The following is a 17,117-nucleotide window of genomic DNA, read 5'->3' on the forward strand; positions in this document are numbered from 1 at the left end:
TGCATAAACCTGTACACTGCCTGCCACTCACCTGTATGAACCTGTACATTGCCTGCCTCTCACCTGTATAAACCTGTACACTGCCTCCACACTCACCTGTATAAACCTGTACATTGCCTGCCTCTCACCTGTATAAACCTATACACTGCCTGCCACTCACCTGTATAAACCTGTACATTGTCTCCCACTCACCTGTATAAACCTGTACACTGCCTGCCACTCACCTGCATAAACCTGTACACTGCCTGCCACTCACCTGCATAAACCTATACACTGCCTGCCACTCACCTGTATAAACCTGTACATTGTCTCCCACTCACCTGTATAAACCTGTACACTGCCTGCCACTCACCTGTATAAACCTGTACATTGTCTCCCACTCACCTGTATAAACCTGTACACTGCCTGCCACTCACCTGTATAAACCTGTACATTGCCTGCCTCTCACCTGTATAAACCTATACACTGCCTGCCACTCACCTGTATAAACCTGTACATTGCCTGCCTCTCACCTGTATAAACCTATACACTGCCTGCCACTCACCTGTATAAACCTGTACATTGTCTCCCACTCACCTGTATAAACCTGTACACTGCCTGCCACTCACCTGTATAAACCTGTACACTGCCTGCCACTCACCTGTATAAACCTGTACACTGCCTGCCACTCACCTGTATAAACCTGTACACTGCCTGCCACTCACCTGTATAAACCTGTACATTGCCTGCCACTCACCTGTATAAACCTGTACACTGCCTGCCACTCACCTGTATAAACCTGTACACTGCCTGCCACTCACCTGTATAAACCTGTACACTGCCTGCCACTCACCTGTATAAACCTGTACATTGCCTGCCACTCACCTGTATAAACCTGTACACTGCCTGCCACTCACCTGTATAAACCTGTACACTGCCTGCCACTCACCTGTATAAACCTGTACACTGCCTGCCACTCACCTGCTGTGTTGTGCTGACAGTCTAAACACACGCCTGTGTCAGGGTTGCAGGTGTTTGAGTGGTTGTTGCAGTCACATGGTACACAGACACCAAAATATTCTGAGCTTGTCACATTGGCTCTTTTGTAGCCCAGGGCACAAGACTACAAAATAGTAATAAATAATCTTAGAGATATTCATTTCAAATTTTTCACTTAATAAAGCATTTATTTCATTATATTTTAAACAGAATCTGTGGCTTTTTTTCTTTTGATTTTACTTGAAATCCAAAAGATTTAAATTTTCATCGCTCTGTTCTTGTCAGATAAAACAACCTTTTAATCCAAAATAAAGTTAGTTTTTAAAGAAAACCTTCAGGTATTCAGCTGCATTTAATATGTAGCCTAAGTAAAAAAAAAATATAACTTATATTATGAATTATGCATTTTGTGAATTATTGCATTAATGCCTTTATTTAATGTGTATTCACTGATCTACTACCCTATGCAACCCATGTATGTGTTTACCTCCCCTATACAACTAGTGCATGTATTTACCTCCCCTATACAAACCATTATGTGTTTACCTCCCCTATACAACCCATGTATGTCTTACCTCCCCTATACAACCAGTGCATGTGTTAACCTCCCCTATAAACCCATTATGTGTTTACCTCCCCTATACAACCCATGTATGTCTTACCTCCCCTATACAACTAGTACATGTGTTTACCTCCCCTATACAACTAATGCATGTTTACCTCCCCTATACAACCAGAGCATGTATTTACCTCCCCTATACAACTAATGCATGTTTACCTCCCCTATACAACCAGAGCATGTATTTACCTCCCCTATACAACTAGTGTATGTGCTTACCTCCCCTATACAACCCATGTATGTCTTACCTCCCCTATACAACTAGTGCATGTGTTTACCTCCCCTATACAACCAGTACCTGTGCTTACCTCCCCTACCAAATGCCATCACATACCTCACATGACCTGCCTGTGTACTGTGGACCACAAGCACACAGCTCCACATAAGGATTCACCAGTCCTACATCACTCACTGAGCTAAACTCCAGCTTGGATAATCTAGCATTAATTAAACAAAGTAAACTAAGTGCAGTCTTAAGTCAAAATTTATTTCATACTTAACTGATACATCTATAAAATAAACAGTTATCATACTTGTTATAATTTATAATTCTATTAATAATTTTTGTGTTTAACAATTATAACTTTGCCTTCTATATTTACATATCAATTTCATATCATACTACATAAGAATAAATGCTTTTTCGTTGAAAGACTGCATAAGATCAGGCTATTAATATGTTTTTCAATGTTATGTTGAGAAATATTCATCAAACATTTATAAGTGAAAAATTCTTTTTAAAAAAGAGCTATGTGCATTTTTTAAAACAAAATTAAAGACTAAGCAGAAAATGGGCACAATTACGTCTGTTAGTGTAGAAGTATTGAAAGTGTTGATCAAGGAAGTTGAATGACCTACCTAGATGTGAGTTTACTGAAGTTGAATGACCTACCTAGATGTGTGTTTGCTGAAGTTGAATGACCTACCTAGATGTGTGTTTGCTGAAGTTGAATGACCTACCTAGATGTGTGTTTACTGAAGGAAGTTGAATGACCTACCTAGATGTGTGTTTACTGAAGGAAGTTGAATGACCTACCTAGATATGTGTTTGCTGAAGTTGAATGACCTACCTAGATGTGTGTTTGCTGAAGGAAGTTGAATGACCTACCTAGATGTGTGTTTGCCTGTAGCAAAAGATGCAGGAACCAGCAGAACTTTGGCAGTGTACAAAATTTTTAGAAACTCCCCTCTTGTAAGGTTGCCAGAAGATTTGCTCCAACTGCTTTCCCTCAGGACAATCCTGTGGGTGGTGTCCACCCCCTGGTCGAAGTTTGTCACTGTCTGGGTCAGAGTGATACCACTGCTGTCAATTAGTATGACCTTAAGGTCAAGGATACGTTGACCTAACACGATGATATAATCAACGGTGAAGGTCACGTCTGATCCATAAAGAGATAAGAGATTTGAGAGAAGAACACCAGGCATCTGCCAATAGAGGCGTGGCTGGGCTTCTGTGAGAGATACCATTGGTTGGCTCAGGCTTTTGCTGGTGTCCAGGGTGATGTTCATGTCGTACACAGTTCCATTTTCAGTGCAGAGTTTGATGGCAGAGGCTTCACCAGAGTCTGTCCTTACAGTCAGAGGAAAGATGGCCTTACAGGGGACAAAATGTTAACTATTTATAAAGTTATACCATAAAAATAATAAAAATATGATGTATTGACATTTCAGGCAAACAAAATCTGATGGAAAACACACAGGTTTTATTTTTAATAAACTTAAGATAAAGAAAAATATTTATGTTAATGGTTTTCAGAAAAAAAGAAAAAGGATTAAATATTTTTACTCAGCTTAATGTTGGCAGCTGTACAGTCTGATGTGACACCCATATAACCTGGTACAATGGAACCCAGACTCCCCCATCAACTCACAGGGTTCAGCTTAATGTTGGCAGCTGTACAGTCTGATGTGACGCCCATACACACATATAACCTGGTACAATGGAACCCAGACCCCCCCCCCCCATCAACTCACAGGGTTCAGCTTAATGTTGGCAGCTGTACAGTCTGATGTGATGCCCATACACACACAGCTCAGACATCCTCTGCTGTTGCTGGCGCTCAGACCAAAAGTTCCAGTTTTACAGCTGGTGCATGCCCTCCCAACTGTGTTCTCCTACAGAAAGTGACATGTTCAGTGTTACAATCAATGTGAGCAGTGGTAATTACATTAAGTTTGTCAAGAAAAAGTTGTGTATGTTTGATAAACTAAGTGAATGAAACAGAAAAAAAAGTTTTATTAAAATTAAAATGTTATAATTAAAATGTAATAGATAACTAAAACCAAAAAGCTTGTTTAGGGCACATATTCCAGTACCATATTCATGCATTAAATAAATGTACAAAATAAATGTGAATCTACTTGAACTACCTGCATGTCCCATTAACATACCAGATAAATATGAATATTATACTGAACCAGTTACAAGTTCCATAAATATGTACCAAATCAATGAGAAATCAATTTGTACAAGTTCCATGTTCCATAAACAAGTACAAATCACAAACATAGAATGTGTACCCACTTTACAAGAGCACTTACAGGTTTCACGTATTCCATTAGCATGTACCAAATAATGAGAAAGCAATCTGAACCAGTTCAATGTTCCATAAACAAGTACAGATCACAAAGATAGAATAAGTACCCACCTTACAAGAGCACTGTCCTGTGGTTTGGTTACACACTGATGTTAAAGATCCTGCCTCATCACAGCTGCATGGAACACATTCTTGTCTGGCATCACGATAGAAGCCATCCATGCAGCTCTCACATTTGGATCCTCTATAACCAGTTTTACACAGACAAACGCCAGTGGTAGAGTTACACTGTAGACTTAATGAGCCAGTGGGGTGACAGGCGCAGGGCTAGGTGGGGGATAGAATACAAGTTACAAAACAATATTATCAATAGTTACAGTATTATGATTAACTGTAAATATATAATGATTTTGAACTCGTTTTTTTAAGGCAGATGTTTGAATAATACATTATATATAACATTTTATGACCAGGATTAAAGTTAAATAGTTTTTCATTTTTTTTTATAAATATTTTTCCAATAACTGTTATTGGAGCAATCAAACTATTCTCACTATTTTATCAAACATGTTGAAACCATAAATCAGACCAACTCATCTAAATAATCTAAATGTTTTCAGATTTTCTTTAAATGGTACTTTCATACTTTACTGATCTGTACAATGTAGTACAATATTGAAATAGAATTTACTACAATATATTCAAAATAAAGTTTATTTTAGCACTTCATAATAAAGGGCCCATACTGTAAAGTCGGGCTCTAGATATATACCCTTGCTAATTGTCCCATGCCTAGATCAAAAGTGTAATCCGACTAATAAATTGAAATAGAGAATGACCATACCGTACATCCAACTGTTTTTGTCCAGTTCCAGTTGTTTGGTAAACAAAATTCACACTGTCTACCCAGGGTATTGTCAGGACATTGACACTGTCCAGTGACACTGTCACATGCCGAGCTGAGTACATCACACTTGCAATCTGTGGATAGAGTGGTTAGTAGACATGTGATGCCACTAGTTTCTAGCCAGTGATCAGTAGACATGTAATGCTACTAGTTTCTAGCCAGTGGTCAGTAGACATGTGATGCTATTAGTTTCTAGCCAGTGGTCAGTAGACATGTGATGCTACTAGTTTCTAGCCAGTGGTCAGTAGACATGTGATGCTACTAGTTTCTAGCTAGTAGACATGTGATGCCACTAGTCTCTAGCCAGTAGACATGTGATGCCAATAGTTTCTAGCCAGTGGTCAGTAGACATGTGATGCTACTAGTTTCTAGCCAGTGGTCAGTAGACATGTGATGCTACTAGTTTCTAGCCAGTGGTCAGTAGAGATGTGATGCTACTAGTTTCTAGCCAGTGGTCAGTAGACATGTGATGCTACTAGTTTCTAGCCAGTGGTCAGTAGACATGTGATGCCAATAGTTTCTAGCCAGTGGTCAGTAGACATGTAATGCTACTAGTTTCTAGCCAGTGGTCAGTAGACATGTGATGCTACTAGTTTCTAGCCAGTGGTCAGTAGACATGTGATGCTACTAGTTTCTAGCCAGTGGTCAGTAGACATGTGATGCTATTAGTTTCTAGCCAGTGGTCAGTAGACATGTGATGCCAATAGTTTCTAGCCAGTGGTCAGTAGACATGTGATGCTACTAGTTTCTAGCCAGTGGTCAGTAGACATGTGATGCTACTAGTTTCTAGCCAGTGGTCAGTAGACATGTAATGCTACTAGTTTCTAGCTAGTGGTCAGTAGACATGTAATGCTACTAGTTTCTAGCTAGTAGACATGTGATGCCACTAGTCTCTAGCCAGTAGACATGTGATGCCACTAGTTTCTAGCCAGTGGTCAGTAGACATGTAATGCTACTAGTTTCTAGCCAGTGGTCAGTAGACATGTGATGCTACTAGTTTCTAGCCAGTGGTCAGTAGACATGTGATGCTACTAGTTTCTAGCCAGTGGTCAGTAGACATGTGATGCTATTAGTTTCTAGCCAGTGGTCAGTAGACATGTAATGCCACTCAGTTCAATTCAAGCTAGTAAGTAATTAACAGAAGCTTTTAAAAGTTTAATTTTAATTAACAGAGCTTGAAGAAAGTCAATATTTTAGATGAGTAATTCCACAAGAAAAATTTTACAAAAAAAAAATGAAAAAATATTTCTTCTAATACCTGTACACCCAGTGTTACTGAAGCGATAGTAACTTGGAGAGCATTTGTTACAAGTTCTGCCCACAACACCAGTCTGGCATTTACACTGACCCCCTGTCATGTTGCATGTGGAATCAAAGCTCCCTGTTACATCACAGTTACAAGGCAGGGGAGCCTCCCAGTAGTACATGGTGACTGTAAACAAAGCTTTCTGGCACAGGACAAGATCTGGAGGGTTGGTGGGGCTGGGGAGATAGAATTTTACAAATTTGAATAATAAGCGCTTTATTATATAAATGAGAAAAAAAATATTTAAAGATGCCTCTTTGAACTGGGCAGATGAAGTAGAGTTCATTTTTTTCTGGAACTCGGCTTATGAAGGGATAATGTGGTCAGCACTATACCCAGCCGCCTTTACTTTCCCTAATGTGAGATAGGTATGCATCAGAGCTGGGTGGACTCAGGGATGTTCTACTGACTTGAACCTGAATTCTAACTCCCGACATTCGGGTTAGCAGCCTACAAGTGATAACATTCTAACGCAAAAAAAATAGATGATGACTATTTTGTCTTAATAATACTATAGTGGTAATACATTGTCATAATGATGCTGTATGCATCGAAATAACACATTATCACATACTAAAACAAACATAATTATAATTCAAAAGCCATAAGCAACAGACTAACTTTGGCTTTCAATTCACAGAAATGTGAACCGAACTTCAATTTTATACATTAAAAAAAAGTTTTATAAATGTAAATGCTATTTTAAGCCTGTGACACTTAAAATGTGTAACTAACAATTGGTTTTTTAAAAAGTTGCAGCCAGCTGGTAAGTCATACGTCACAAGTGAAGAAACATTCTGGAACTCCTGGGGTACAGCCACTATCTTGTCCTGGGAGATGGGAAAAAATGTTTTCAAATTGAGAATGTTGAATTTAAGAAGGATCTCCAATAATTCTCTTTGTAAATCTATAAAATTCAAGCACACCAATATAAGCCTACAGTTTTAATTAGTTAGGGTAATCTGGTGCTGTATCCAGAATGTATCTGCCTGTATGGATTTTATGTGCTGTCAACTACCACCCCTGGTTAATTAGTGTTTCTATAGACAAGATCCAACATACCAATAAAACCTCAGCGTCATTGTTTGTCAACGTAATTAAGTTTGGTCCTGGATACAGAGCTATTGGTGCTGGACTGCTCAGCTCACACCAGGTCGTTGAACACACAGGCGTTTCCATGGTTACATTGTGAACCTGGTCATCTAAACAAACAAAAACAAAAAATCATTTTTTTTTTTCTTTTTTGGGGCATTTATATGATTAAAATTTTAAGTCTTTCAAATGACAATAATCGAATCCTCCAAATGAAGCCTAGATTAAAACTGAGAATATAGTTTAGAAATTTTGAAATAGAAATCATTTGGTTTTTTTGGTTTGTTTTTTCAATGTTGTATCTGGTTAGATTATATTTGTTACATTAGAAGACTGACTATTGTATATGAATGAAGTCTGTATGTTATATAAGAGATTCACTGTTGCCTATGAGCAAAGATTTGTTATTTAAAAGATTCACTGTTGCATCTGAGTAGATTCTGTGACAAACTTTAACAACCTGCAGACTGGAAGTGTAGGGTCAAAGTGCTGACCTCCGATGACCTGTAGGTGATGATCAGGATAAAGTTATACGTCAGGTCCAAGTTGGCTGGTGTGGTCAGTAAGAAAGTCAGGTTACTCTAGCAGATTGAAAGGTAATAAAAAAAAAGGTAGCATATTCACTACAAACTCAATTCAGAACATGCATTTTACACAAGCAGTGGTGGTATAAAAATTGAAACATAAAGAATTATTTTTACACTGTTATTTCTATTCTAGTCTGACATTGGTATGTTGTTATGATTATTTATGTGTTTTTGAAGATTTAGTTAACATTTATTTGATAGTAAATGTAAGTCAATAAGTAGCATTGACTTCAGAGTTTATCTGTATGCCTAAATGTTTTCAAAAATAGCTGTAATGTAAATAGTTTTTACAAAAGCAAAATCAAATTACTTTTTGTGTGAATTTGTTTCTACGAATTGTTCACTACTCAAACTAAAAACACAAGAACTAATGATGTGCTATAAATAACTTCATAACAAACCATTTTACCTAAAAAGTTTAGCTTGTAGGCCTACATTATTATTATAAAACTCAAAACTTGCTTTAACTTACACCAGGAACAGCCACAGCATACCCTCGCCCAGAGAAGCCAGCATTTGAAGGGTTTCTGTTGTAAACTACTTCACCTAGACTGTCTTCCAGCTCTGTAAAAATACTGTGAGGGCTTGGATAGTAGAAGCCAGGTTTTATGCTGGAAATATTTTTAAAATCATTACAGCGGCACAGTGGTATTACTTGTATTTATTTAACATATATCTCAAACCCTACAAAATACCTGTAATATAATGATTCTTTAAAAATTATGACTTTCTAATTAAAATTTTACAATTTTGTGCTAAGACATGCATGATATTCGGGTATAGTAACAATGTCTTAAACTGAATGTCTTAAGTTTAAAGTTAGATGTCCTTGTATTCACCCAGCTATAATGGGTAGCTGACCACCTAATCCTCTACTAAAGTCAAAGAACCAAAAGAACTCTACTTCATCTGCTCTATGGAGAGTTAGATCTGTGAACCACCTCAGTTATTTGTATTACCTACCTGTCACACTGCCTTCCTAGGATATTATCACTGTGGCAGACACACTGCCCGGTCACTTTGTCACAGACATTATTCAATGACCCACCAATATTGCACTCACAAGAGGAACAACCTGCATTAAAATGTTCTTGTTTAACTTCCCATTTATAACACAAGCACTTAACAGTTTTTCTGTTTTTACTTTTAGCTAAAGTAATTTTGACATTATCAAATATAATATTTAAACTACAATTAAGTCAGGTAAAATTATTTAAATAGTAGTGTATTATTATATTTTTTAAAGAAAAACATTTATTTTCTCCTTTTTAGTGCATAATAAAACATTTTCTATTCAATTTTTTTAATACTCTACCTACATTAAACAAAGTAATTAGAATAGAACATTATCTTATATTTGTAACCATAAGCACAAGATGTCCCTGAGTCTACCCAGCTCTGATGGGTCCTGGCACAAACTATAGAAATTAAATGCAGCTGGGCATAAACTCACTACTTTATCTTATGCTGAGGTTATTGAAATAGGTAAGCCCTACATCATCTGCCCTACTGGTCAGTCAGTCTAAAAGGGCAACTTTTTAAAAATTTTGTGAACATAGCTACATACCTGCTCCATTGCTGCTAGAAAGATTGTAGAAACCATCCTTGCAAGTGTCACAGGCGCGACCTTGTACATTAACCTTACATGGGCACTGTCCAGCACTGTCAGGTGTACACAAACCATTTCCATCTACTGTGCCTGGGGTGTGGCAAGCACAGGCTGGGATACATGTACATAGAGTCAACAAATGTAGATAAATGTACATAGAGTCAACAAATGTAGATAAATGTACATAGAGTCAACAAATGTAGATAAATGTACATAGAGTCAACAAATGTAGATAAATGTACATAGAGTCAACAAATGTAGATAAATGTACATAGAGTCAACAGATGTAGATAAATGTACATAGAGTCAACAAATGTATAAACAAACACTGCAGAGTACAACTAATGTTCTGACATGAAGTAATTATTAACACTTGCAACAAATGTGCCATTATGAACAACTGTTAATATTTTCAAATAAAAAATTAACAAAAAAAAAAACGTTCAATTTTAAATCAACAAAATGCTCACCACAGCTATACATTTAACATAATGTAATAGATGTATGGTATCTTTAAATATCCACCAGTTTTTAACAAAATAGATGTATGGTAAGTTAAAATAATCCACCAATGTTTAACAAGATAGATAGTATGTTGAAACATCCATCAGTTTTTAACAAAATAGATGTATGGTAAGTTAAAATAATCCACCAATGTTTAACAAGATAGATGGTATGTTGCAACATCCACCAGTTTTTAACAAAACAGATGTATGTATTTGTAAGTTAAAAACATCCACCACTGCCAACTTACAGCTGCAGCCTTGCAGGTTACTTGACTGCAGGTTATAAAAGCCCTGTTTGCAGGTGTCACACTTTGACCCCATAACGTTTGCTTTACAGTAACAGTCCCCTGGTTTCTGATTTAAAAGTTTATTTTCATTATAAGACAGTTTAAAGTTAATATTAAGGTGTGGATTAAAGTAATAATCCCCTGGTTTCTGATTTAAAAGTTTGATTTTATTATAAGACAGTTTAAAGTTAATATTAAGGTGTGGATACCAATTATTCAATAATAATAAGTCATTGTTACAGGAATGGCAGAGAATTAGGTATCTCAAGGTAACAATCCCCTGGATTTTGTTCTAAAAGTTTGTTTTTAATACAAGACACCTCAATGTAAATACCAAGAAATAAATTCTACTATTATCTTTTTATAAAACGATTTAAAACTATAAAATATAATTTTAAAAATTACTATAGGCCTCACTATAAATTATAATTTTAAATTAGAAAATATAAATATTTTATAAAATGAAAATATACCTAACATATATTGATAAAATAAAAATATATCTAGCCTATAAATACACTGATAAAAAATGCTCAACCTTTCCTTCAGCTGCTACATCATCGCTCATCACACAGTCCACCAGACCTGTGGCAGGGTTCAGGTCTGACCCAGAGGCATTACACAAACAGGGAACACACGCGTCACCTGCCGTCTGGATCCTTCCAGAGGGTCTGTAGTACAGGGCGACACATTTTTCACAGTTGACCCCTGATAGGAAGTAATTGTATTCAATGGTGGTCATTTATCTATTAAATTATTACTTTTTTATGAAAAATACAGCAAAAGTATTAACTAATTATAAAGTGTATTTGTATTAGCAAAAGTATTGATTAGGACATAGATCTGCTTACAAAATGTACTTGTGTTAGCAAAAGTATTGATAACTTATAAAATGTAATTATGTTAGTAAAAATACTTTTTATTAGCAAAGCTAAATCATCTCAAAATTATTCCATAAGCATAGTTATTAAAATTGAAAAATTATAAAAATTTCTTTTTTTAAAGATAATTCATGACAAAATAACATTTAGTTAAACATTTAACAATTATTAAAGAATGAAAATAAAAACTGTATTCTAAACTCGAGGCTAAATGAAAGGACTGCAACAAACCTGCTGTAAAGTTTTGACAGTCCACACAAACACCCCCACCCCTCCGCTTGCCTTCAGAATCCAGGGAAAAATTGCCTGCCTCAACACTTGCCTGGTAGAAACAGCTACTGGCGTGACCAAAGCAGTTGCAAGCTAAAATTTTAGTGAAATAATATTTGGAGAACAAAAAACAAATATATTTTTAGTATTTTTTATAATTCATTATTTTTTAGCATCTTCATAAAAATCAATATTTTTTTCAAAGAAGATTTATTTCTTTAGTGATGCACTAGAATATGCCTAAACATTTTTTTAAATGCTAAAAATGCTGATGTAAATATACAATGGGCTATGTTGAAGGTTATTAGTTTTTGGACTGAGATGTTTTATCTTCATGTATTAAATGTATAGGGCTGAAATATGTTAAAAGTACTTTCAGTTACTATTTTTAGACTAACAACTATACAGAACATAGAGAGATGTAAAAAGTAGTTTAATACTAAGAATAACATTTCTAAAAGAAGAATTTCTCACCAACGCAAGGCTCCCCATATTTAAACTGGTACTGGTTGAAGAGTGGTAAGCAAGATTCACAGAACATTCCTTTGGTGTTTCCCCCACAGATACACTCATACATGCCCGTTGTGTTGCTGATTTCACACCCACTTTGTTGGCCATTGCAGGGACATTCAGCAAAGACTGACAACTCCGTAACAGCATAGTGGTTCTATTGTTTTGAAAATTGGTGGTTCTATAAAACTATAAATAAAACTTTTTTTTTTAAAACCACTAATTTTAAATCAGTTACTCTTTAAATATCACTATTAATTCATAAACATTTAATTAAACATTAAATTAATTGTGATCTCAGAAGAAAAGAAATTCGTTAATATAACATAGCTATCAGTGATCTATTTTTAGGCGCATGACTTTATGTCCGCACCTATTGCTATCAGTTTAATAACAGATGTACATTTCATCAGGAAAAAACCCAGACATGAGGTAAATGCCCATTGTTGACCACACAGGTGTCAGGGGCATTGTGGGGCTGTCTCAGGAGACTCTGATGATTAGCTCCTTGTTCAGTTTAGTCATTGAATCTATGGCCCACTGTGTCAGGGCCATTGTGGGGCTGTCTCAGGAGCCACTGATGTTTAGCTCCTTGTTCAGTTTAGTCATTGAATCTATGGCCCACTGTGTCAGTAGCATAGGGTGCTCTTTGGATTCAGATGCCATAGTGCTCATGGGGGATACCTGCACACTTCTGGTCACCCTAGCACTGGCGGGTAAGTCTGGTTTGATTTGATCAAACATTATAGTAGCCCAACCCACAGAGTATGGCACTCTTTAAAATGAATATAGGCACCATAGTGCTCTTTGGGGAGCCTGAGGTGCTCCAGGTCACCTGACCACAATGGTGGTGGCGTATGTGCCTACTTAACAGTTGAATTAAGTTGTACCCCAGACCACTTGTGAAGAGTGCTCTTTAAAACCACTATAAGTTCATACTGCTTATATTGCATGAGGCATTCCTGGTTACCCGGCCGCCAGCTGATGCACCTGGTGCAGTACACCAGTAAATCAATTAATACCTTTGACTCTTTGTGCTAATCAACAAATATCAGGGATAGCCACTGGGAAACCTTGGGAATCAAATGGCACCCTGCCAGGGCACTGCAATTTAAATCCCACCCCCCACCCCCCACCCCCCCAAACCTTCCCAAAAGTATTTTTATCAACTTCCCAAAGTTTCATGCCGATTGGATTGGATGATGAAAGGTGTAGCAATGCATAAAGGACAGAAGATATACACGCAGACAGACATGTTTTCATTTATATATATATATATATATATATATATATATATATATATATATATATATATATATATATATATATATATATATATAATATATTCACTGAAAGGAAATCAATCAATAATTAGTATATCAAAAGGATTAATTATCAAAGAAATGCTAATGAGTCACCCACAGATAAGGCAGAAAGAAACAGTTAAGTTATATATCAAGATCAATAATTTTATGCAAGTGATTACAACCAGATGTTACCCCAGGTAATTTTATCAGCTAAAAGTTTTGACACAATACAAAGTGGTTACATGTGGTATTGATTACCCATAGTATAGGTTGTTTTTTTTAAATTCATTCATGTATATAAAAAGTATGGTGAACCATTCTGGTCATATTTTATTATTTCTTGGTATGCAATGAATAATAGTTTGAACTCCCTCAATCAACCAGAGGAAAGTACAAAAAAAAAACAATCAATTTTACAAATAAATTGACACATAAAAAAGATGATTGAAGGGAAACAATAAAACGCTAACCAAGAAAATGAGGGTTATCCATAATTGTCATTAGCTGTAAACATTGCATGACTACTGCAGCAGGTTAAAATGAAGTTAGTTTGGAAAGTCACAAAGTTAAGAGTTTTGTTCTTACAAAGTACATCAAGAAAGGCAACAGGACAGACACAAAGCATTAAATCATAATTTTGATGTTACTCACATATGAATTAGCCAGAGAGTTGAATGGATAAACAAACATCATGTCATAAAACTTCACATTGAGATACCTTATTCTCTGCCATTCCTGTAACGATGACTTATTATTATTGAATAATAGGTATTTTGTTTAGTTTTATCACACAGGTCTACTCTATCATTAAACAATTAATACTAACAGAAAAAATGATAATTCACTTAATTCTTTTAGTTTGTGTAGTATTTTACATTTAAAATAGAAATGAAAAAATGAAGATAAAGCTACAAGCCTTTAGTGCTATAGGAACTTCACTTAAATCAACTGTTATCTGCAGGAGAAGAAATAAGATTATATAGGTAATTTCACATTGTTAGTATAATGATATAATCAGTTCCTTTTCAGATAGCTAACATTTTGTAGTTTAGAATTGTGTCTGTGCAATACCAAAGATTAGTGAATGTTAGTAAAAACAAGTTAATTAAAAAGTCTAGTGACATTTAAGCGCAATTTCCTTATGTTATCTAAAAATAGCTCTGACGTATAATGCTGGGGTGTGTTCAAGCTAGGAGAACGATCGGTTTGTAGGTGTTTATGTAATTTTAAAATTTGTGACCGAACGAAAGGATATTTTTGAACTTTCTTCGGCAATATTGTTCTAAATTATGGCAGGAATCGATTGGTAAATGTTTCAAGTCGCTAAGTGGTCTGGTTGCCGAGATATGGGCCAAAAACTGCATTTTTTCGAGGTTTTTTGGCTTTTCCGGGAAAATCTATTAAGGAATTCCAGAATTTTTTTGGCCCACTATCATCCTCGTAACTTGCTTAACATATTTGCTTTTGGAACTAGTCCTCGATATTGCTTCGTTGAGGAGGAGATACGACTTAAAGCTGCGAACACACATTCCCAGAAAAGACGAGTTAATAAACGCAATTCTCCAGAATGGAAATTGCGCTAAAAAAATTATTGCCTTTAACAATCTTATTAAAAATTTCTTTTGATGAAGAAGAAAATTGGTACATTTTTGGCGCATAAGATTTTTGAATGAAGTTTTTTTTATAAAAGTAAGAACCTACAGCATCACCAGGTGGTTTGTCATCAGCAACATAGTCAACACAAATGGTGTCTGTGACTGAAGATGGGACAGTTTTGTAGGCCGAGGGGAAGATTGTGCCGCACCAGTCCGGGAGGGAGACGGCGTAAATCCACGGCGTGTACGTATTTCCATCTGTTGATTTTTCTATGGCCATTCTTTGTGGAGTGAGAGCATCTCCATTTTGGATTGTTATTTTGGAAGCCAAAAATTCCTGCAGGAGTGAGATTAAATGGAGCAAATCTTTGTGAAAATAATTATTTGTAATTGGGGTGATTTATCTGGGAATTAATTTGTAGAGCACACAAGTATTAACAAAAAAAATTTGAGTTTGGATCAAGTCTGTCAGACTTCCATGTGTTTGCCCAGCTTTGATGGGTAGATAACTCTACAGAGGAAAGTTAATGTAGTAGTTCCCAGCACAGAGAAACAGATGAACTCTACTTCACCTGCTCCATGGACCATCCAGCCAGTAACAGTACTGTACTTTTTCTTAAGTTAGCTTTGAAAAAAAGGTAAAAAATTGTTTTTAAAACAATATTTCCAAAACATTAATCTCAATGTTCTGTAGAGTGGATAAAGTAGAGGTAACTATGAAAAATGGTATTGTTGCCTTTTTTCCCTTGACTAAAGCCAGATACTCATGATTTGTCTATACTATTGTACCCTGTATAATGCTAAGTACATAATAAACCTGCTTAGTAACCGATATCCCATACTCCAATTTCAGCCTGCTTTTATTTTTGGATTTGCTTCCATATTTTGTCCAACCAAGAACAAACTACAAGGCAGCAGTTTTTTATTTTGGAGTTGTCTCTCCTAGAAGAGTGGCTGTCCCCAGCTAACACCTCATCTGCCCAAAGGTTCAAACTCGAAATTTTTCGGTTTAGCAACCATAAGCTTTACCAACTGGATGACGACCCCTGAATTAATTACAATTAATTACAGAGCCAGTTCTTACCTGACAGAGATCAATATTAATCATGGCCTCCAGTTCCATGGACCTTTCATTAAATAACACTGTTCCATACTCGTAACTCCTGAACCTAGAGGTACTCTGCCACCATGTAGTACTAACACCATCCACCATAGCCTCGGCAGGAAAAGTTGCCTTAACACCAGTGGCATTGGCAGGGGCATAACTACAACTTCTCTTGGGCCTGTTAGACACAGCACTGTACGCGTCTGTTAGCGTTGTGTATGACTCTCTCTCAAAAGCACCACATGTGTAGTAAGCCTTTATGGGCTTGTTTAAGGCTACATTGACAGGCACACAGTTCACATCATGTACAATTATCCCACATATAATTAACACAGTTGCCGGATAAAAAATCCAGAATTTCTGGTTATCTAACTTCAATACATTTATACTCATTTTATTACACAATGATATAGTTTATTAAGAAAAAAAATGTTTCCAGTGTCTATTTCCACATTTCTTCTGTAACTGCGTTACCTAAATAATCTCTGGTCTAACTGTAGTGTGTCAGCTGGAATGACACACACCATGAGCCAGGTGTTTCCAACAAATGTTACACATGACACACAACATTATGCAAATAGAAATATGGGAGAAGTTTGAACTCCACCCACTTTGAGGAAACTGTCAATCAATAACTGTAGCCTGACAGCTGACACACTATAATCCAATGATTTTTTTTTTGATGTTGCTTTTCTACATTTTTTTTTTATTAGATCACAGAGCATTTTAAAAATAATCTTAGATTCTTCTTGTGTACGATTAAGAGTAGCCATTATCAAATGTTTAAGAGTGATATATTAATATTATTAAAACTAAGTTATTATTTATTTCAAAATTGGCCTAAGTAAATTTTTTAAATATGAAATTTCCAACTAATAAACATAACAAAATAGAACTTTAAGACTTCGCAGTTTAAAAAGTCTATGTGAAACTAAATAATACATCTTTCGTTAATGCATTTCATACCCTTGCTTCTATTACAAGTACTTACATAATGATTTCTTAAATTACAGACCCTGCA

At 35.9% G+C, this 17,117-nt stretch overlaps 2 protein-coding genes and 1 long non-coding RNA gene across 3 annotated transcripts in view; all 3 read right to left on the reverse strand.

Moving 5' to 3' along the window:
- Positions 1-8,009, reverse strand: part of LOC131951252 (laminin-like protein epi-1) — a 30,113-nt gene extending 22,104 nt beyond the window's left edge. Inside the window, exons 1-10 of the mRNA XM_059313607.1 lie at positions 7,900-8,009; positions 7,410-7,549; positions 7,083-7,177; positions 6,300-6,523; positions 4,979-5,115; positions 4,246-4,461; positions 3,572-3,712; positions 2,706-3,190; positions 1,932-2,034; positions 961-1,102 (exon numbers count right to left, since the gene is read on the reverse strand). Of these exons, the coding sequence (XP_059169590.1) occupies positions 961-1,102; positions 1,932-2,034; positions 2,706-3,190; positions 3,572-3,712; positions 4,246-4,461; positions 4,979-5,115; positions 6,300-6,523; positions 7,083-7,177; positions 7,410-7,526 (1,660 nt within the window). The 5' untranslated portion in view covers positions 7,527-7,549; positions 7,900-8,009. The remainder of the gene's footprint in view (positions 1-960; positions 1,103-1,931; positions 2,035-2,705; positions 3,191-3,571; positions 3,713-4,245; positions 4,462-4,978; positions 5,116-6,299; positions 6,524-7,082; positions 7,178-7,409; positions 7,550-7,899) is intronic.
- A 496-nt stretch (positions 8,010-8,505) lies between these two features.
- LOC131951238 (uncharacterized) lies at positions 8,506-9,740 on the reverse strand. Its single transcript, XR_009388404.1, has 3 exons — positions 9,594-9,740; positions 8,990-9,101; positions 8,506-8,637 (listed from the first exon to the last, which is right to left on the reverse strand). It is a non-coding gene; the product is annotated as an uncharacterized LOC131951238 (long non-coding RNA).
- A 236-nt stretch (positions 9,741-9,976) lies between these two features.
- On the reverse strand, positions 9,977-16,489 carry LOC131951261 (laminin subunit alpha-2-like). Its single transcript, XM_059313616.1, has 9 exons — positions 16,081-16,489; positions 15,098-15,357; positions 14,313-14,351; positions 14,048-14,131; positions 12,054-12,246; positions 11,541-11,672; positions 10,967-11,136; positions 10,390-10,495; positions 9,977-10,035 (listed from the first exon to the last, which is right to left on the reverse strand). The coding sequence occupies exons 1-9, from the start codon at positions 16,487-16,489 to the stop codon at positions 9,977-9,979; spliced, it is 1,452 nt and encodes a 483-aa protein (XP_059169599.1).
- Positions 16,490-17,117: the final 628 nt, after the last annotated feature.

The sequence above is a fragment of the Physella acuta genome, unplaced genomic scaffold (assembly GCF_028476545.2).
Source record: "Physella acuta isolate Inbredline_101_S28 unplaced genomic scaffold, ASM2847654v3 ptg000805l, whole genome shotgun sequence".
NCBI lineage: Eukaryota > Metazoa > Mollusca > Gastropoda > Physidae > Physella > Physella acuta.